The sequence below is a fragment of the Microtus ochrogaster genome, chromosome 7 (assembly GCF_000317375.1).
Source record: "Microtus ochrogaster isolate Prairie Vole_2 chromosome 7, MicOch1.0, whole genome shotgun sequence".
Classification (NCBI taxonomy): Eukaryota; Metazoa; Chordata; class Mammalia; order Rodentia; family Cricetidae; genus Microtus; species Microtus ochrogaster.
In genome coordinates, this window is record NC_022014.1 from 19,048,986 (window position 1) to 19,071,219 (window position 22,234).

The 22,234-nt window shown below is 39.5% G+C and overlaps 1 protein-coding gene across 1 annotated transcript in view; it reads right to left on the reverse strand.

The window, feature by feature from the left end:
* Positions 1-19,534, reverse strand: part of Suz12 (SUZ12, polycomb repressive complex 2 subunit) — a 40,426-nt gene extending 20,892 nt beyond the window's left edge. The window contains exons 1-6 of the mRNA XM_005349419.1: positions 19,022-19,534; positions 17,024-17,070; positions 16,878-16,942; positions 11,647-11,715; positions 3,609-3,658; positions 686-771 (exon numbers count right to left, since the gene is read on the reverse strand). Coding sequence (XP_005349476.1) covers positions 686-771; positions 3,609-3,658; positions 11,647-11,715; positions 16,878-16,942; positions 17,024-17,070; positions 19,022-19,304 — 600 coding nt within the window. The 5' untranslated portion in view covers positions 19,305-19,534. The remainder of the gene's footprint in view (positions 1-685; positions 772-3,608; positions 3,659-11,646; positions 11,716-16,877; positions 16,943-17,023; positions 17,071-19,021) is intronic.
* Between the last annotated feature and the right edge of the window lie 2,700 nt (positions 19,535-22,234).

The following is a 22,234-nucleotide window of genomic DNA, read 5'->3' on the forward strand; positions in this document are numbered from 1 at the left end:
CCCAGCAACCACATGGTGGCTCACAACCATCTGTAAAGAGGTCTGGCGCCCTCTTCTGGCCTTCAGGCATACAGACAGAATATTGTATACATGATAAATAAATAAATTTAAAAAAAAAAACAAGAAAAGAAAAATCTTTTAGAGCTGGAGAAATTGCTTAGACATTAAGGCTACGCTTACAACCAAAAATATAAGAAATATCTTTTGGGGAAAAAAACTCTTATTTAAAACTGTAAGGACTACATCCGTATTAATGTACTAGTAGCTAAAGAACAACCTCTGAGATTAGTAAAAGCAGCAGAATCTGCCCTAATACACTACAACTTCTTCCTGCGATTCCTACTGGACAATGTTTTGTACATATGCTCAGATCAGGGCAAAAATTAGGAAGGGTGGCAATAGGTTATAGTAATAGTATGAGTAAGTCAGCCACCAATGTAGATGACTCCCTGTCCCTCTCTGAGACACCATCTCACTATGTAGCTATGGTAGGCCTGGAACTCACTATGCAAACCTGGCTTGTCCCTGCCTCCCAATTGCTAGGACTAAAGGTGTGTGTTACCATGCCAGCCTCAACATAGTCCTCATTTCTGAGGTTTTAAAACTGGCTCACAATTATAGTAGCTATGCAGAAACATGTTCAATAAGATTATTCTATTTCATCTACTAGCATTGTATACATTACCTTTCTTTTTTTGTGGCAAACTTTCACAAGCAGGACTTCCAGGGTAACAGAATTTTGTTCATTTTCTGAGTTTTGTGATGGCTTATCTAAATAGAAAAACCAATGTCTTAAAAATCTTTTTAATGTAAAAAAGAATAAAAAATATTTTCCTAAGTTAAGGAATCTCAAAAGACTTCCTATAATGAAAACATCACAAGCTCTATTTTTCTTTTTCCTTCCCAGTTTAGTTCCAGACTTGCAGCACGCTTTTTAAAGATAAACCTTTCATAAGACACATATATGTATCTATCTGCCTATAGAGTAAGATTTTTCTCCCAATTTGAGTAAGATGACTCAGTTGTTTTAATTCACAATCTATTTACTTCTCATTGAAAATTTAACATGTATAATGCAAAAAAGTGTTCTTCAAAAGTGACAAAATCAGGCAAAGCTTCTTGCCAAGCTTTAGTAAAACAGTTCTAGAGGATTACACAAAAAAGGTTCAATGTTGCTTCTCCCAAAATTATTACTAGAAAATTTATTTAGAGGACACGGTGGTACACATCTTTATTCCCAACACCTGGGAGATAAAGGCAGGTGGATCTCTGTAAGTGGGAGGCCATCGTGGTATGCATAATAAGACCTTGCTCAGAGAGAGACACAGAACGAGAGCAAGCAAGCAAAGGTCTAGGTCTAAGTGGCAATAGCAAAACTAGCTGTTTATTACTTCTTGGGGATGCTTTGGCTTACAAAACTTAAAAAATTGTAGTTTTAAGTAACAGGTCTATACTTTCTGATTAAAAACAAAAATGTTGGCAAGCCAAGGCTCCAAAGGAACTGCCTAATACTAATATTTAAAATTACGAAGTTGGCCGGGCGGTGGTGGCGCACGCCTTTAATCCCAGCACTCGGGAGGCAGAGGCAGGCGGATCTCTGTGAGTTCGAGACCAGCCTGGTATACAGAGCTAGTTCCAGGACAGGCTCCAAAGCCACAGAGAAACCCTGTCTCAAAAAACCCAAAAAAATAAAATAAAATAAATAAAATTACGAAGTTATTAATAGTTCAAACCTAAATATTTAAATACTAAACTTCAATAATATACAGAACTATTACTAGATCATTAATATATATATATACATACACACATATGCATACACACACATATATACTGAAAACAATTTTTCCCCTTCTGAGATTTTTAGGTAACTTTCTTTCCTATATAAAATTAATCTTCTTCGACTATGGGCACTGCTCAGGGGTAGACTGCTTCCCTAGCATGCTAAAGGCTATAGGTTTGATATCTTGCACCCAAACCAAAATAAAAGCAGTAAGAAAAAGCACTAAAATGTAACAAATTCACTTCAATCTTTATATGTAGTATAGAGAGAGAAGATGGCTGAATCAGACTCTCTGAAAATTATAATCACAATAAAAATATTTTAAGATAGCAAAAATAACCCAGTGTCTAACAGAAAGACTGTCAAAACAATGCTTACCATGAGAATGGAGCCCTAACAATCGAGTAATTTCTGCTATTTTAGCCATTTTGTCTGTCTGAAAAAGGCCAGTTGACCTGGATCTTGCAGAACTACCAATCCTTTGGTCTAGGCCTCCCAGAAGCTGGAGTTAAGGACACAGGCACATACCACTATATCCAGCAGAATTAGGAACTTCGAAGCTGGTTTAAGTATCTTTTTCAAAAAGAAAAAATTCTTAATTCTTAAACTTCCATTACTTTTGAGACAGGGTTCCATGTAGCTCCAGCTGGCCTGGAACTCTTAGAGCTGCACCCGCCTCTGTCTCTGCCTCCTGAGTGCTGCAATCAAAAGTTGTATGCCACTACACTTGACAAGGAAAAAAATTTTAACCAGCTGGTCGTCAAAAAAATATCATTTTAGTATTAATATATGTATGTTTTAAACAAGTTCCTGCAAACTGGAAATGAATCGATAAAAGTTAAATTATGGACTTCTAAATATGAGTTCTTCTAAAATATGAGTACTACAAAAAACAAATTTATGTGACTAAAAACAGGAATTGTAGATTTTAAATTATTTAAGAGAAATAATAGGCAATCATAACACCACTCTACTCCTCAGTCCCTTAAACTTTGTTCCTTAACTAAACTATTCCAAAGAAAAACTTAGCCTTTTTTATCTGGTAAAAATTTTATTACACCGATTAAGATGATATATTAAGATGAACAAGCTGACAGGCGGTATCTATTCTATTTGGAATGTGTGTGTTTGTGTATAAGCAGGTGTGAATAAAGGCAGAGGACAACTTATGGGAGTCTGTTCTCTACCATGTGAGTTCTGGAGATCAAACTCAGGTAAATGGGCTTGGTCACGTGTTTATCTGCTAAGCCATCTCAATGATTCCATATTCATTTTTTAAGTTACTGACTGTAGTCCTGGCAGGCCTGAAACTAACTATGTAGATAGACAGGTTGGCTTTGAACTCACAGAAATCTGTCTCTGCCTCCTAAATGCATGTACCACCATGCCTGGCCTTTACCACTCTTGAAACTTATCCCGTTTTAAAACAAGTTTCGCAACATGCTTTTAGTGTTCACTCAAACAACCATAAAATAACATATTTTCTTGGCAGTGACTGACACGATAATGGCTCATTAGTAGTAGTGGTTGACAACATAAACACAAAACATCTATGTAACTGTCTCATACCAAGATCCTTGGCTTACTTCTGGGATAACCATTTAAAAATTTTTTATCATTATATTTTGAACTTAAAATTGAAAAGGATCATCAGAAGGCCATGGGTACAGCTCAGTGGTAACACAGTGCTTTGTTTGAGAAGGACATTGGGTGTAATACCCAGCACATAGAAAAAAATAAAAAGAAATTCAAACAAATGAAATTACCAAAACAAATCCATGAACACAAGGAATTCAGAATGAACAACTTTTCTACTAATACTTACCATTTTTGTAGAAGAAACCGGTAAATGTAAGTTGCAAATGAGCAGACAAGCTGAATAAAACAAAAAAATTATCACTTTAATAATCTGTAATAAACGTCGTACAGACCTTAAAATACTCTGAGAGCAAACACAGTTTATGAATGTTTGATTTTCTCACCCTTAACCACTGAGGCTCAGAACTCAATCTGCTTCTCCTAACTGTAACAAAACAATGCCTACTTCCATTACAACACACACACAGACATACAGCAGTAAGCACAGTCTCTGTAATCTGTGCTCAGCAGAGAAAGATATTAGCCATCCAGATCAAGGACAACCTAAACGATATAGTGAGACCCTATCCCAAAACAAAATCAAAACCACAACCAACTCCCCTCACACAGCTGACAAAAGTAAAAACACAAAAGGAATAAGGCCAAAAAAGAGCAGACTACCAATGGTGTCCCATTACCACAGTGTTTTACTGTCTTTGTTATAAAGGGGAAGGTCTCCTATCATTCAATGTTAAAAAAGGAAAAATCTGAAAATGGAATCTAAATCAATATAGAAGTATTTAATACTTTCCTCTTGGTGCTAGCTAGGACTTCCCTTGTGAGGTAAGTGTGCTACCTCTGAGTGACCTCCTCAACCTTCAAACACATTACTTTATTCTACAATTAAGAGTAAAACACACAATCACAAAGTTACTATAAATGTATATTTACTTTTCTTTTTTTTTTAAAAATAATTTAACTTTTATATGCATTGGTATGAAGGTTTCAGATTCCCGGGAACTGGAGTTACAGACAGTTGTGAGCTTCCAAATGGGTGCTAGGACCTGAATCAGGGTCCTCTGGAAGAGCAGCCAGTGCTCTTAACCACTGAACCATTGTTCCGGCCCCACATAACTTACTTTTTTAATATGACATTTTCAATTGGGTTTTCAATTTGTTTTTTCCAGACAGTATCTTACTATGTAGCTGTCTATCCTGGAATTCACTATGGAGAGCAGGTTGGCCTTGAACTCACAGAGATCCACCTGTCTCCTGAGAGCTAGGATTAAAAGTGTGCAACACTAGGCCCAGAAATACATCTTTTTTAAAAAAGATTTATTTACTTATTATGTATACAACATTCCTTCCATGTACACGTGCACACCAGAATGGGACAGCAGATCTCATTACAGATGGCTATGAGCTACCATGTGGTTGCTGGGAATTGAACTCAGGACCTCTAGAAGAGCAGTCAGTGCTCATAACTGTTGAGCCATCTTGCCAGCCCCAAGATCACATCTTTATATAGTCTCTAAGAACCTGAAGTGACTGGTCATAGGCATCTTTTTCAGGCTTCTCATATCACTCTTCCTGCTCTCTCTACTCAGACACTTTGATCTCAAAGGCTGTTTACATAATGTCCATTTTTCCAGAACCATTTTTCTATCACTTTACTTCTACATTTATTTTTCAAATTTAACTTATTTCTTCAGATAAGATTCCTTGGCCATTACTTTCCCATATTCAACTGCTTTTCAGCCGGGCGGTGGTGGCGCACGCCTTTAATCCCAGCACTCGGGAGGCAGAGGCAGGCAGATCTTTCCGAGTTTGAGGCCAGTCTGGTCTGTAAGAACTAGTAGAAAGACAGGCTCCAAAAGTTACAGAGAAACCCTGTCTCAAAAAACAAAAAAAAACAACAAAAAAAGAACTGCTTCTCCTGCTGTATACATTCATTGTTTATCTGTACTTTTTTTTTTTTTTTTTTTACCACCATCATCATTATTATAAATGTCTTTTCCTCCCAAAAGGCAGATGTATTTCGCTCACCATTACATCCCTACTTGGGACATGGCACACTAAGGAAATAACACACTCCTCTGACTCAAAATACAGATACAGACCTTGTTATTGTAGAAAAAGATGCTTACCAAAAGGGATGTTTACAAAAGGAAGATAAGTAACTTTAAAGCTTAGGTTTTACAAAAACAGTGAGAAAAGGTCCTTTAGGACTAAGGATATCTCTAAAAAGTTAGAGAGCTTGCTTAGCAAGCACAAGGCCCTAGGTTAACTTCCCAGCAATGCTAACAACAAAATAACTACAAAAACCAACTAATAAATTTCTACTTCAGCAAGGCATGGTATCATATGGCAATAATCCCAGCATCTGGGAAGCTAAGGCAGGCTGAAGGATAGCAAATTGAAGGCCAACCTGGGAAACAGCAAGACCTCTCAAATAATTTAAATAAATAAATTAAAAAATCCTAGTTCAGGTAACTGGAGATTTATCCAGTAACTAATATTAAACCAAAAATGGAACAGGGTAATGAAAGACAGAAGACATTTTACTTCTCATGTGGCCCTAGGAGACGCCTTTAGAATAAACCTCAACTTTTAAATTTTTATATGACATGCTTCTCCACGGATATAGTTTTAAGTGAAGAATTTTGACTAGAGAATCTTAAAACCAGTAGAATTGCTACTGTCTAGAATCTAGGTTGAACAACTAGAGAATAGGATAAGATTTATTTATTCTAATAAGCCACAATGCTTAGTCAAAACCCACAAATTCAAACTAGAATACCAAAACCAACAGCCTTAAGACAAGGCATTTTAGGCATTCTACAAAGGTTAGATAAAAGTGTTTAAAGTATACACAATCATACCAAAAAAGCAAGGAGACAATTCAGAAAACCTGGGAAGCTGATTTGACCTGATGAGTCTCAAAAATTTGCTAGGTGCTTTGAAGTATGCTGCTTTTGAAGACTCTACTTTTCCAAACAATAATTTGTATAAATGATAGTTTTATCACTGTACTTTAAGATCAAAATAACTCGCTGGATGGTGGTGGCGCATGCCTTAATCCCAGCACTTGGGAGGCAGAGGCAGGCGGATCTCTGTGAGTTCGAGACCAGCCTGGTCTACAGAGCTAGTTCCAGGACAGGCTTCAAAGCTACAGAGAAACCCTGCCTCGAAAAAAACCAAAAAACAAAACAAAACAAAAACAACTCTCAGTTTTGTGACAAAAATTTTAGAAAAGCAGGGCATGGTGACACCCAGCACTCAGGAGACAGAGGAGGCAAGGGAGTTTGGGAGTTTGAGGACAGTCTGGTCTACAGAGTGGCCCCTAGGACAGTCAGAACTAAACAAAAATCATCTTGAAAAATCCAAGGCGGGGGAGGGGTGGAGGGAGGGAGGGGGGGAGGGAGGGAAGGAAGGAAGCAAGGAAGTTAAATCCATGACATGACTCATGATCTTTTTTCTTCCATAATTTCTTCTAACAAGTTTCTATAATTAATATGTAAGACACCTGTAGAGCTAAAGTATAAAAAAAAATCATGGAATAGCAACTTTTTTTACAGATATGAAAGTTAATATTTTCGTTCTGTTTTTACTTGCTATAAGTCTTAAAACTAAAATGGGTGGTGGTGACACACTCCTTTAATACCAAGCACTCGGGAGGCAGAGGCAGGCAGATCTCTTAGTTCGAGGACAGCCTGATCTTCAAAGTTTCAAGACAGCCACTGCTGTTATACAAAGAAACCCTGTCTCAAAAACAAACTAACAATATCAAAACTAATTTAGGCATTTATACTAGATTTTGTGTTGCAGTACTCTTGATATTCTTGTGACTCTAGAATTCCCTTTAGTTCTGGGAAATGAAATACACTAGGCATGAAGACGGTCTAGTCTAATCCTGGAAGTGTGATGAAAGAACATGAGTTCCTGCAGAAGACACTTAGACTACTAGTGTTGAAGAGACATAGCTGTGATCAAACTGAATGAGGTTCTCATGTCTGTGATAATGCACAGAAGATAAATAGAATAGAGATGCTCTTGTACATGACCTTACAACTTTAATTTTAACTTTTATTAATACCAAGGATTTTAACTTTAATTAATTTTAACTTTAATTAATACCAAGGAACAACAAAGGCTTACATTATTCTAAGAACGAACTTGACAACAGATTATATAGTTTCATAGTACCTGCATTACATACTGGTTTCTAAGATATTTTCTATAACCCCGTGTAATAAATTGACACTACAGTAAGACTACAGGTAATCTGAGAAGGAAAACGCACTGAAATAACACTACTGTGGAGTTTGAGGAGAAACTTGAAAAACTTTCTCAAATTATCTTAGTACCTTAGGGAACAACACTGAGACAATATTATACAAACCTGGGAGGTTTAAATGACAAATTTGCTGTACCCAACTAGATCTCTTTATTTTTAAGATTTTTTTAATTTATTTATTATGTATACAAATTCTGCCTCCATGTGTGCCCACACACAAGAGGGCGCCAGATCTCATTACAGATGGTTGTGAGCCACCATGTGGTTGCTGGGAATTGAACTCAGAACCTCTGGAAGAACAGCCAGTGATCTTAACCACTGAGCAATCTCTCCTCCCCACCAAACTAGATCTTAAAGATCTAAAATTTGTCTTTCACATTTATGGGCAAGAGGCTGGGGAGATGGCTTGACAAATATGCAGGCATGAGGACCTGGGTCCAGATCTGTAGCACCCTTATACAAAGTCAGGCATACACTTTAATTTTAGCACTGGGGTTCAGAGTAATGTTTTGAAGCTCACTAGCCAGCTAGGGTTCATAATTTTGAGTGTACATGATATAAGTGTGTATAGATGTATGTACAACCTGATCTAAGGACTTCCAAAATTTTATATAGCCAGGCAGGCATGGTGGCAAATGCCTTTAATCCAAGCTCACAGGAAGCAGAGGCAAGTGAACCACTATGAGTTCAAAAACAGCCTGGGCCGGGCGGTGGTGGCACACGCCTTTAATCCCAGCACTCGGGAGGCAGAGGCAGGCAGATCTCTGTGAGTTCGAGACCAGCCTGGTCTACAGAGCTAGTTCCAGGACAGGCTCCAAAGCCACAGAGAAACCCTGTCTCGAAAAACCAAAACCAAAACCAAAAAAAAAACAAAAAAAACAAAAAAAAAACAAAAAAAAAACAGCCTGGTCTACATGGTGTATTCTAGGTCACTCAGGGTTACCATAGTAAGACCATCTCAAAATACAAAACAAGATTAATACAGCTATAGTAGTTTAAACCAATGAAGAATTGATGTCAAAGTGAAAAGAGAATAAAAAGATGAAAATCTAAAAAAAATTTTTTTATATAATCTGCTGATGTTTCTATGAATTCCAGTTCAAGCCACTGGGTAAAAGGAAGAAAATTACTAGAGGGCAGCTGATCAGAAAGAACTGACCACCAGTTCATGTACCTTCCTTACAATATATATTCTTAGAGAAATGCTGTGATACTTATTAAAGTCGCTGTCACAGTGAGGAAGTAGCAGGGTTTATTAGTGATGAAACTAAATTCTGCTAAGGAAGATAAAGGGATCAAATTTTTTTTCTCTTCCTTTTCAAGATAGGTTTTCTCTGTGTAGCCCTGGATGTCCTGGAACTCACTTTGTAGACCAAGCTGGCCTTGAACTCAGAAATCTGACCACCTCTTACTGGATTAAAGACATGTGATACCATTGCCCAGTGGGATGCAATTTTTTTATTGGCCCAAGGTTATGACTAGAGGGCAAATTATGAAGGGAATCAGAAGAAAAAAGTCAGGTCAGCAGATCAGGTTCTAACTAGACTATGAGGCACTACCACAAGCAGGAGATGTAGGCATGTGGTTAGCACTACCACCACATAGTACTACTAAAAATCCTTCAGGGATCCCAGAGTTCTCTCAAGGGCCAGATAAGCATCTGAAATAAAAATCTAAGAAAAAACTAAAATTCTCAGTTCTATCTTGTTCTAGAACTTACAAATTTATTTTTTTTTAAAGATTTATTTATTTATTATGTATACAGCCTTCCTTCCATGTATCCCTGCAAGCAGAAGAGGGCACCAGATCTCATTACAGATGGTTGTGAGCCACCATGTGGTTGATGGGAATTGAACTCAGGACCTCTGGAAGTGCAGCCAGTGCTCTTAACCTCTGAGTCATCTCTCCAGCCCCCTAGAACTTATAAATTTAAACTGGCCTAGACATAAATGGAAATACAAACTATACTTCAATCACACAAGATTACCGGATATAAAGATGAAGTTTCATAATTCAAGTAACAAATCCCAATGAATACAAGCAACTACAAAAAAAGGGTGGGGGGAATTAAGACCTTTATTTAAAAATCACTAAATGAAATACGCAAACTAAGTATGAGTATTTGCTGGTTGTATGTCAACTGGACATAGCCAGTCATCTTAGAATAGGGAACCCCTCTAGGTGTGGTGACACACACCATTAGTCCCATCACTCAGAATTCTGGAGATAGAGACAGAAGGGTCTCTGAATTCAAGACCAGCCTGGTCTACAGAATGAATTCCAAGACAGCCAGGGCTACACAGAGCAACCCTGTCTTGAAAAACCAAATAAGTAAGTAAATGAAGGAAGGGAGAGAGGGAGGGAGGGCCTAAATCTATAAATGTCCCCACCAGATTTACCTATAGGGCATTTTCTTAATTGATGTGGGAGGGCCTAGCTCATGGTACCATCCCTGGGCTAGTGGTCCCAGGTGAAAGCAGGATGAGCAAGCCGAGGAGAACACCAGTAAGTAGTGCTCCTCCACAGCTCCTGCTTCGTTTCCTGCTTTTGGGTTCCTTCCCTTCTTGATTTCCCACTCTGATTTTCTTCAATGAAGGACTATTATGTGGAACCAAGCTAAAATGAACCCTTTCCTTCCCAAGATACTTTGGGTCATGGTGTTTTATCGCAACACTGGAAATCCTAACTAAGACAATATCCTATCTTGATTGGAAAAGATATTAAATGGCACATGCCTGTCTAAGGCTAAGACAAGAGGGTCGTGAGTTTGGGGCCAGACTGAATTTATAAAGCAAGATCCTTTCTCCACACACAAAAACTTTGAGAAAAATACACTGCCACAGTTTTTCTCTATCAAGGTTTTTTTTTTTTTTTTTTTTTTTTAAGGAACAGAACGTACAGCTCACCAGACCACTTGCCTAATGTTCTGTAACAGCCCTGACTATTCTGGACCTCATTTAGTAGACCAGGCTGTGCTGGAGCTCATAAAGATCTGCCTGCCTGTTTCTCCTGACTTGTAGATTTAAGGCATTATGAATATTTTGTACTAAGCTAAGTAAGAATGAAAAAAGGGGACCCTCTCTCATATTTAAGGGTAATTTACTTAGAGCAGCAGTTCTCAACCTGTGGGTTTTGACCCTTTCACAGGGGTCACCTAAGACCATTGGAAAACAAAGATATTTACATTAAGATTCATAGCTGGGTCAGACAGTGGTGGTGCACACCTTTGATCCCAGCACTGGGAAACAGAGACAGGCAGATCTCTTCAGTTTGAGGCCAGCCTAGTCCATTAGAGTGAGATCCAGGACAGCCAGGTCTACAAAGAGAAACCCTGCTCCCCCGCCCTCCAAATAAAAAATCTTAGTAGTAGCAAAATCGCAAATAATTTTATGGATGAGGATCACCACAGCCTGAGTAACTGCATTTAAAGGTTCCCAAAGCATTAGAAAGGTTGAGAAGCACTGACCTAGAGTCAATACAGTACTGTGAAGTAAAAGTACCTATACCATAAATTCTAGTTGCCACTTCTCAGGTCAGGTAGTAGGATTAAGACCAAGTGCCTGGAGAGATGGCTCAGAGGTTAAGAGCACGGGCTACTCTTCCAGAGGTCCTGAGTTCAATTCCCACCAACCATATGGTGGCTCACAACCATCTGTAATTCAATCAGGATCCCTCTTCTAGCAAGCAGACTGAATACTGTATACATAAGACCAAGTGCCTGAACTAAAGAATTTTATTTAAAAACATCAGGAAATGTTAAGAGATATATGATGACTTATGTGCTAAAAAACAGTTTCCAACATTAGAGATGGTTTTGAGGAGTCTCTGAAAGAGAAGAAACATAAATTAATTCCTGACTCATACATGTACCTGGGACAACTGATTCTCAGGTTTTGTTTTGTTTTTTTTAAACAATCTTGTGGTTATCACATAACTATCCCTCTTTCCTCAAGTATATCATTTAATGTAAACTGACAAATTATCTTACCTATGAGATTCTTGCTCTCCTTTCATTTTCTCTACTTTTGATAACATATCATCAACTTTAAAAGTTTTCCTGGAAGAAACAGATAAACATAATAATCACTTCGCAACTGGGGAAAATACAAAATTATACTATAATAAGCAAAGTAGAAATTCAATTTTGATTATTTCAAAATAAACTATAAGGCTAGTTCATAACAATGCACACACTCTTGGACAATTTCTTATAATACAGTAGACACCTATTCGAGTTCAATTATAACTTATTTTTCATGAAACCTCCTGCAATTATCTCTAAGTCATGAGTAATTCTTACCCATGGCATCATAGTTTTGGAACATCCATTCTCTCCCCCCCCCCTTGCTTTTAAAGGCAGGACCTCTCTCTGTAGCCCTAGCTATCCTGGAACTCAAGAATTTGTAGACCAGGTTAGCCTTAAACTCAAGAAGTCTGTCTCTGCCTTCTAGTGCTAGGACTAAAGGTGTGTGCCACCACAGCCTGCCGGAACACCCATTATCTATTAAACAACCCAACAAATATATACCAGCACCATGGTTATTCTTTGTATATCTTTTTTTGAAGTAGTGTCTCATTCTGTAGCCCAAACTAGACTTGAACTCAGGACAACCCTCCTACCTCAGCTGCTCAAATTCTGGGATTACAGTAAGAGCCATTATACCAGACTATAAACTGTAAACTGACAGTCATAAACATCCTCAAAGGTTACAGGCAAATTTTCAGCTAAATGATATGCCACACCAAAAAGGTTAAATAGCAACAACAAAAACCAGTAACAATAAAGTTAGGGTACATACCATTCAACCATAAAATTATGTATTCCCCTTTGACACTTTTGATTCTTGATAGAGGGTCTTTGTTATAACAGCTTTAGCTGGCCTAGCACTCATTATGCAAGCTCAAGCTGGCCTCAAACACAAGCCTCGGTGTCTTGAGGGTTACAGACATACCCACTACATCTGGCTTAACCTGCTTTAAGAGAAAACAAATTCCCTGCCACACATAGAAAATAAAAACTTAAAATCTTCCAACACAATAAAAGTTGAATGGATTAAAAAATATGCCTCGTTTTAGTTCTCAATGTGAGCTATGTCCTAGAGACAGAAAGGTGAAAATGTAGTTTCATGCAATTTGTTAATCAGAAAACAAATGTTTCTCTTTTATAGAGAGGTATTTTCAAAATTAGGACATGAAAAACTTAATGTAGCCGGGCAGTGGTGGTGCAGGCCTTTAATCCCAGCAGTGGGGGAGGCAGCAGGAGGACTTCTGTGAGTTCAAGGTCAGCCTAGTATTCAGAGCAAGTCCCAGGACAGCAAGGGTTGTTTAACAAAGAAACCCTTTCTTGAAAACCAAAAGAATTTTATGTATTTGAGAGCTCCATTTGCATGTATGCCTGCATGACAAGGGATAAGACAGCAGAGGCCATTAGATCCCATTATAAATGGTTAAAAAGCTATTATGTGATTTGGGGAACTGAACTCAGGTCTGGAAGAGCTATCAGTAGTACTAACCACTGAGCCATTTGTCCAGCCCCTCAGTAACAGTTTAATTCCTGTGTGTAAATAATAGAAATTACATGTGTATGAAGGCTTAGTCTTTAAAAACAGCCCCCCCCTTCAAACAGGCTAAAACTAGAGATCCTCCCTTCTTTGCCCTTCAATAACCTGGTAGTACAAACAAGTGCCACTGTGTTGGTTCAAATACTCAACTGTGTTAATAAAAACTTCCTATAAGAAAATGCTAATGAGAATACATTACAGTAAAATATTGACAGAATGGTATTGTCTATATTTTAAGTGAACAAAAATCATTCTCCATTAATAAAGATTTTTTTTAAAAAAATCTCTATCTTTAGAATAACAAAAAAATCAATTTTAAAGTTTTATCATGGAGCCTAGTAGTAATTTAGAAAAAAAAGTATTTTCAATCTACAAATGAAAGAGGAAAACTGAAGGATTCTTTTAGGCTAATTACAAAGAACTTCAGTAGAAATATTAAAGAAGGGTTTTTAATTACTGGAAATATTTAAAAATATTAATTTTTTGGAACAAAGAAAAAATTTAAATTTTGTCTAAAGAAAGAAAGGTAAGACTCAAAACCCAAGCATTTCTTCCAATACTGAGTTTCACACAGGAGAAACCAAGAGAACTGAACAGTAGCAACAGTTTGAAATAGGTAAGGTCATAAGGATGATCCAGCCTTCTGTAGGGAAAAAGGAAGACACCACAGAAAACAGCATCTCTCCTACCACAAGCACTTCTTTAGAAAAGTAACCCCATACCTGAGATTAACAAATGAAATAGGACTGTAAGGTCACCAATAAACAGAATGATTAAAATTACATTAACTTGGGGGGGGGGCTCACAAAACACTGGTAGGGTTCAAAAAAACCTTAAAAGATATATAATAAAATAGACAATAGACTAAATAAAAAGACCTTTCTTGTGTAAAGTGTATGGTTGCATGCCTGTAATCATAGTACCTTGGAATCTGAGCCAGAAGGACTACAACTTCCAGCCCAGCTTGGGATACACTGTGAAATCATTTCCCTAAATAAATGAATAAATAAATAAGCAAACCTCATCTTTAATCCTACTTTGTCATAGTAGAGTAAGCCTATAGTATTTGCATAAAAATTTAAATAAAATCTTCTATGAAGACTGAAGTCTAACAAATACACCAGAATGAATATTACAACTAATGGTGTGACTTCGAAGAGAATAAAATATGAGGGCTAAGGATATAGCTAAGTGGTAAAAGCATTTGTTCAGCAAGCCTAAAATCCTGGATTCAATTTCCAACAGTATCCTTCCCCCAAAATAATGTTATACTAATAATACATATCATACATAAGTGCAAATATAGATATTTACTGTGTAACATAAACCTTCAAAGTCACTGGTAGCCAAGAATTAAGCAATCCCTAAGTATTTTGTGAGGACGTAGTTTAAATGAAACTTAAATGCTTCTAGGCTAGTAAATATGCTTTAAAATCCCCCAAAGACCGTTCTAAGAATCCAAAAGTCAATAACCAGAAAATCAAAATTTTGCTTAGTTTTTGAGACAGAGTGTCATTATGTAGTTCAGGCTGTCCTAGAACTTGCTAAGTAGACCAGGCTTGCCTTGAACTCAGAGACCCACTTGCCTCTGCCATTCCAATGTTTGGATTAAAGGCATACGCCACCATGCCATGCCCACTTTTTATACTATATCTACTAGCATATAATATATCTCAAGAGACAGGCTAATAAGCAAACGTTATAAAAATGATATATATTCAATCTACTTATAAATTAATCCAAATTCAGCTTTTAAAAACTATCACTTTTGGCCAGGAGAGATTGCTCAGTGGTTAAGAGCACTAACTGCTCTTCCAGAGTTCCTGAGTTCAATTCCCAGCAACCACATGGTGGCTCATAGCCATTTATAATGAGATCTGGTGCTCTCTTCTGGTGTGCAGGCATACATGGAAGGAATGCTATCTACATAATAAATAAACCTAATTATTTTTTAAAATCAAAATCCGGTCATATCCTGGAATAACTAACTATATTAAAAAGCTTTAACTAAAAAAAGTAAAATCCACAGAGTTCTACAGAATGAATCAAAAGTAACTGAACTACAGACCACAAGCCAAATCTGGCTTACTGTTTTTATATAAGCCCACAAGCCAAGAATGGTCTTTGAAGATAAAGATGAATAGCTGATCTGATGATAGAAACAAACTGTGAATCCTTATCATTAAGGAAATTATTCTTTCTTCTCCAAAAAGGATTCTACGGTTCTTTTTTTTTTTTGGTTTTTTGAGACAGGTTTTCCCTGTAGCTTTGGAGCCTGTCCTGAACTAGCTCTTATAGACCAGGCTGGTCTCGAACTCAAAGATCCACCTGCCTCTGCCTCCCAAGTGCAGGGCTTAACGGCATGAGCCGCCACCACCCAGCTGATTCTATGTTTCTAATAGTCTTGTATTACAAAACAGTGTACATTGTGTCCTTATATATACAATTTCATTAATAAAACATTTACAAACACTTTTTTCTTTATATTAAGCACCTAGATAATATTTTTGATTTTGTCTTTTGGCCACAAGAACCTAAAATATTTACTATTCCTTTAACAGAAAGTTTGGTGACTCTTGGCACAGATCAAATAATGCGGTGACAATCTAATTCTGTTGCCTAATTTGTTATTGTCTTCCTAAATAGTTATTTGAGTGCTTAGCAGCTTTTACTTTCACCTATTAAATGCAGTTAATTTCTTTCTCCCAGCTCCCTCAATTGCTAGAAGACAGTCTCTTACATTCCAATTCTTCATATTAAACTATAATGCATTTATAAAACTGTATCTTGCTCTGGAAATGTGATGCCTTCATAATAACCAAGATTCATGCAACCAAGCAGTTTAGTTTCTTTTTTTTTTTTGAAACCAGCTTAGTTTCTAACATATTGAAGTAGCTTAATTGTTTTATAAGTCAGGACTATAAAAAAAAATAGATAGGCATGGTGGCTCACATCTACAATGCTAGTACTGGGACAGAGGCTGAGACAGAACAGTCACAAGTTTGGGGCCAGTCTAGTTTATGTAGTGAGTTTTCAGGCCTGCCATTTGTACCTATCAAGACCTTGACTCAACAAACAGTAAGACTATATTGTTGATACCAAAAGTTTAATGGAAGGTCTTTCTTTTCAACTGAAAGTTGTAAGTTTTGATATGCTCAATAAGTAAATCTTGAACTTAAATCATGGAACTTGATTTCCATCATTACCTTTGATTAACTACTAAATCACACAGGGGTAGTTCATAAAAATAAGTCCTGTACAACACATCCAGACTCTGCTCTAAGAGCAGAGGATCAAAACATCTTTTCAGAGACTCTTCTAGTAACTTCAAAACTATCAAAGATAGGTAAGTTACCCCAGCCCTTTAGAAATCATTAAGTCCTAGCAACCAAACTTCAACCAAACTCGAAAAGAACAGCAAAGAGTAAAACTGAGTCAGTAAAATCACTTCACTAGATAATTTCTATTGAAGAGAAAAAAACTAGAGATAAACTAGAATTACAAGAATTCAACTACTTGCTTTTTCAATTTTTGTAATATGTAACTAGAACTTTTAAGACAAAACTTTGAACAATTCTCTCCTGAGAATTTCCCATCCACTCTAAGACAAAGTTTCCTAGTGGTTTGACCGGCTTGAAAGAAGATTCATAAAATGTACCTTTTGATGCTTGTTCTGGAGTTCCGATGAGACATGTAAGTAAGAGTTCTGTGCAAAAATATTGGCTATAAAAAATTAAAAATATTACAATTACAGATGAAGTTATAAGAATCAAATAATATTAGTAAATTTAGTTGACTACTTACTGCTATAAGATTGCGTGTTCGAAGAAATCTATAGATCTGTGTTGGTTCTGGGAAACAGGAAACAAAATTCAAACATAATCTTTTTAAAGAACTTGTCAGTAAACCATCACCTCAGCCCATGCAACCCACACTCTAACCAGCACAAAACAATTCTCCTTTGTAAAAATGGTGTACTATGTGTTTACATCCAGGAAATTAGTAAACACCAAAGGTCATTCAGTCTATGGCAGGCATACATTCACAAAATCCTCTTCCCTCCGCCATGCTCTCTCCCTAGATACAAGCTCTCTCCTTAGATTTCAAGCTAACCAATCCCAAGGTAATGCCATTACTGTGTTTCTGCAAAAAGCAGTAAATTCATTTGATGACTTACTACCCCTTTCCCTCCCAAAAGTACCTAGAGATAACTATTCCACAAAAACTTACTAAAGCCAATTAACTGGCAATTACAAAAACTTGTAGTAACTAGCCAAAATTAACTCTTCCCAAACATTCTAATACAGATATGCTCAAAGTCATTATAAAATTCACTACATTGTAAACTCCTAATTAACAGGTTCCCAGAACAATCTTTTTAATGCTTTTAACATTTCATTTTTATAAAAGACTTAGGTTAAAGTTGAAAATATATCTTCATACCCCCATCCAGTGTTATTAGTAAGCTACCAGAATCACATTTGAGTATTAATCTAATTATGAATACCTAAATAATTATATTAAGAACTTAAACATCCAAAACTGAAATCAACATTAGAAGGGGGAAAAAAAGCTCTAACCCTTAATGACAATTTCTCGCAGGTGGGCTCATCTGCAAACAAGTAGTTAAAGCCTTCCTAGAGGATTTATCTTCTCATAACATTTAGAAAGTTTTAAATTTCCACTTAATCTCCAGTTTAGCTTTAGTTTCAAATTAAACGGAGATGGGATATTTTAGAAGAGGCAGAAACGAGCGTGTTTATTTTTATGACTCTCCTTCAGTTCCATTTTCACGTAAAAGCTTCTCAGATTTTTATAAAAGCATATTAAGCAAAAGAATAATGACCTCTAAAGCAGGTTCAATATTTGTCAATAAAAATCAAAATTATTTTTATTAAATTCCAGTTAGAATTTCGTGAAGCGCTTATGAGAATGAATAAGAGTATTAAACAATGTAAAACGTCTTTTTCAAGCACAGCTGATGCCATGCCCATAGCATATGCCACGGTAATATTGTAAATAAAGACATTCGACGGTAAAGCTGAGTTTATTCAAGTTGCCGTAAAATACTTAGCTAGAAGACTGCCCAAATTACAGCATCTACACAAAAGCGAAGCAGAACATTCAGGATAAGATATCTATTAAGTAACAATTTTATTCGTAGTCATAATGTTGTTTATAAATTCTATTGTTTGTTTCCAGACACTGTGTTCCCTTTCCCAAGTAAGTCATAGTTTTGTCCTCCACGCATCTTTTGTAACAAAACACTGAGATAAAAAAACGTTCTGGAATTAAGATACAGTTCCGAGGTCGCCCCCTGAGAAGACGCCTGCCCATTCTGTCTCAGTCTACGTATCCATAAAATGGGCGGATAGGTCAAAAAGGCTAAGGCTTCAAATGGTGCCTTGTTAACACGCAGCCCAAGTGCGTGCGAAGGCATTTCAGCCCACTGACAATTTCCTCGGCTTCCCGCCCGCACATCTTTGCTCCCCGAAACCTACAGCTGGAGCCCCGGTACTTGTAAAGTAGGGAAGGCATAAAAGAAAACACGAACTCGTCTCGGGATCCGGCCGCGTTCAGTTCAACCGTCACGTCCTCACCTACGAGGCTGCTCGGGACGTGGGGGCCCCGGGGCGAATCTTCCGGGAGTCACGGACCTGGCCCGGACCCCGGGAGCCGGGACGTCCCCCGATTGCTCCCTCCACTCCCAAACCAAGTGCACTCCGCGAAAGCCCGGCGGAGCGCCCCGTGCCCCGAGCGCGGAGCAGCGGCACTCGCCCTCCCGGAGCCTCTCACACTCACTCTCAAAGGCCTGGAGGAAAAGCTCGTGGTCAGCCTGGACGTGCTCCATCTTCGGCTTCTTCACCGGTAACACCGCGGTCCCCGCCGCCGCCGCCGCCGCCGCCGAGGAGGAGGAGGAGGCCGAGTAACCGCCGCCGCCTCCACAGCCCCCGCCGCCGGATTTGCCGCCCGAAGCAGTCGCCGCCGCCACCGCCGCCGCCGAACCCCCGAAGCCGCCTCCCCCGGACCCCGCGCTGGGCCCCGAGCCGCCCCCTCCCCCACCGCCGTGCTTCTGAGGCGCCATCGCGGTTCCTGCCTCCTCCCCCCCGCCAGCTACCCGCCGGGCGGCCCCGGAGAGTGAGCGCCTGCTACACCAACTGCTCGCCCCAGCAGGCTACGGCGGACCGAGGGGGGAAGGAGGAGAGAGGGGAGGAGAGGGGAAGGGAAGGGAGGAGGAGAGGAGGGAAGGAGGGAGGAAAAAAAAGTGTCTCCTGCGAGCCCCGCTCCGCTTCGGAGGCCGCTCACCCTACCCTGGCCCCGCTCCGCCCACTTCCCCGCCCGGCGCTCTGATTGGCCGACGGGAGCGCGCGCCGCCCGGCCGCCCAGCCCGTTGGTCCGCAGATCGCCCCGTCAGTCACGCGGAGGCGCTTCTCGCGGAGGCGCGGCTTGGTTGGCCCGTGCGCGCTGCCGACCGCGGGCCCGGCCGCCTCTTTGAACTGAATTCGCGGGAAAATTAGGGGTCGGAGCGGCCTTCCTGCTGGTCCCGGTGCATTGTGGGCAGAGGGGGACCAGAGAGCGGATTAGGGAGCCGTTTCTCGCCTCGGGGGCGTCGTCCGTCGGCGCCCCCAGGGGGTCGAGGACCCCTGAAGAGAGGCGGGTGTCGGAGAAACGGAGGGCGAGGGGGCCTTTGAGAGGAGCGGGGGGTCCTCCGCGGATCCCGAGGCTGTGTGGTCTTAGGAAGTGGCCTGCCCCGGGGTGGAGGTGTGCTCACAGTCTCTTCTCTGCGGAGGCGGGAGGAGGGAACCGAGTCCCCTGTCCCCACGCCGCCACGTGCCCCGAACCACCCCCGGCCAAAATCCACGCGCGCAGCCACAGGCTCGCCTCGGCGGCCGTTGTCGGACGTGAATGGGCGCTCTCCGCCAAAGGGAGCGGTCTATTTTGTGGCGGGCGTGTCTCAAAAGAAATAAGAAGACCTGTAGTTTTAGGTGCTGTGCGGCTTCAGGATCCTTCCCGATTAAGGTTAAGATTGTGGTCCCTCAACGTGATGCAGGCAGCGTAGATACTAATTTTCTTCTCCAAGAAGAATGGGTAATTCGAAGTAGGGACACTTCTGGAGACTGACTATTCACTGTGCTGTCAAAAGCTTGTCAGGGAGTCCGTGTTTTGAGCGTCTTGCTTGAAAAGACGGATGCACAGGCCCGACTAAGTCTTTTCGTACAAATTGGCTTACAGTTGAGCTAATACACTGAAAGACTGGAATTTCAAATTGGACAAAATTAGCAGCCAATATTTTTATACGAAAAATATTTTATGTGTATGAGTGTGCCTTCATATAAGTGTATAGCACCGTTGTGTGCTGTCCTTGCAGACCAAAGAGGACGTTGGATTCCCTGGAACTGGAGTCACAGATGGTTGTGAACCTCCAGGTGGGTGCTGAGAATCGAACCTAGGTCTTCTGGAGGAAGAGCCGGTGCTCTTAAGTGCAGCCTTAAGTCAGCCCCAGCCTATATTTTATACTCTGACAAAACTTTAGAATGCTCTCAGATCTTTATACTAGTCTATGTATTTAAAAATAGTTTTCCTTGCAAAGTAGGTACAAGATTTTTTCTTTAGATTTCTAAGTGCATCTCTGATTAGTGCCATCCCACTGAGATTTCTGACATTTTAGCTGTCCATCTCTCGCTTTGTAGTGCTGGGAAATTCTGTCGGAGTCTGGATAATTAAATCACTCTAAGCAAATTCCAAAATACCGAGTGCTAATTTAATTAGGCATACATATAGCTGTCGAAATGCTCCCTCTTCAGCAGTTGTCAGGGCTCTGTTGTAGGAGTGGAAAGAATGGGGGGACAGACAGTCAAATAACCAAGTGAAAGATTATCATGAATCTTTGATGAAAAGAGAAATGGACCCAAGGGATTTGGGGTATTCTTAAAGGAAATGGCAGCACGAGACAGTGATGCGATGTTACACATCTGAGCTAACCAACGCTGACCATGAAAAAGCCAGTCATGGTGTTATTAAGAGAGGTACTGTTGCCAGGTTCTCACTTTTATATTCTTTGTCTAAAGTGTATGTAGAATGCAAAAAAAAAAAACTTGGAACTAACTGAGGGGTCATTTTAGTTACATCATCTCAATCAGAAGGGTAAAGCATTTGCAGACCATCTAGGCTGATCTTGACTGTGACTGCCTTTTTGTTACTTGGGATATAAGTGCTTTTGATATTTGTGATTGCCGACTTACGGTCAATGATGCGGATGTCTGATTCCCCTTCTAAACAATGGATTTGGGTTGCTTTCTAAATTATAAAATATTAATCCCAAAACAGCAAAATGATTCGATTGTAATGATTTAAATGTTTCTTTATGAATACAGTCCTATGATTGATAGAAGATTTAGTCATAGGACAGTCTAACTATCAAAACAAAATAGTGATAAGGTTAAGTTGCATTTTGAAATACTGAGAGAACTATATAAAGCAATACAGAAATAGCTGTTATTAGCCAGACAGTGGTGATGCACGCCTTTAATCCCAGCACTTAGAAGGCAGAGGCAGGTGGATCCGCAGAGCGAGTACCAGGACTGCCAATGCTAAACAGAGAAATCCTGGCTGGGGGGGGGGGGGGGGACGGGACAGAAAGAGCGAGCAGTCATTTCTCTTGTTAACAAAGCCACAAAAATGGCTAACACTACTATGATTTATCCCCCCATATTAATAATTGAAGGAAATACTAAATTTCACTTAAATATAAGGTAAATAGAGACCTTACTCCCCATTCATAGTCACAAACTGGATCATATTCAAGTTAATGACAAACTGGATGGAAGCTAGTTAGGTCCAAGCTCTAGCATGTTCTTCACAAGCCCAGGGCCCTGAGTTGAAGCTCCAGCAGTGAAACAAAGCAAACACCTCTGAGGCACAGCAGTAAGCCTTTCATTGCTTTGAGACAGGCTCTTACTCTGTAGCTCAGGCTGGCCCACAATGCATGGCAGTCTTGTCTCAACATCCTATGTT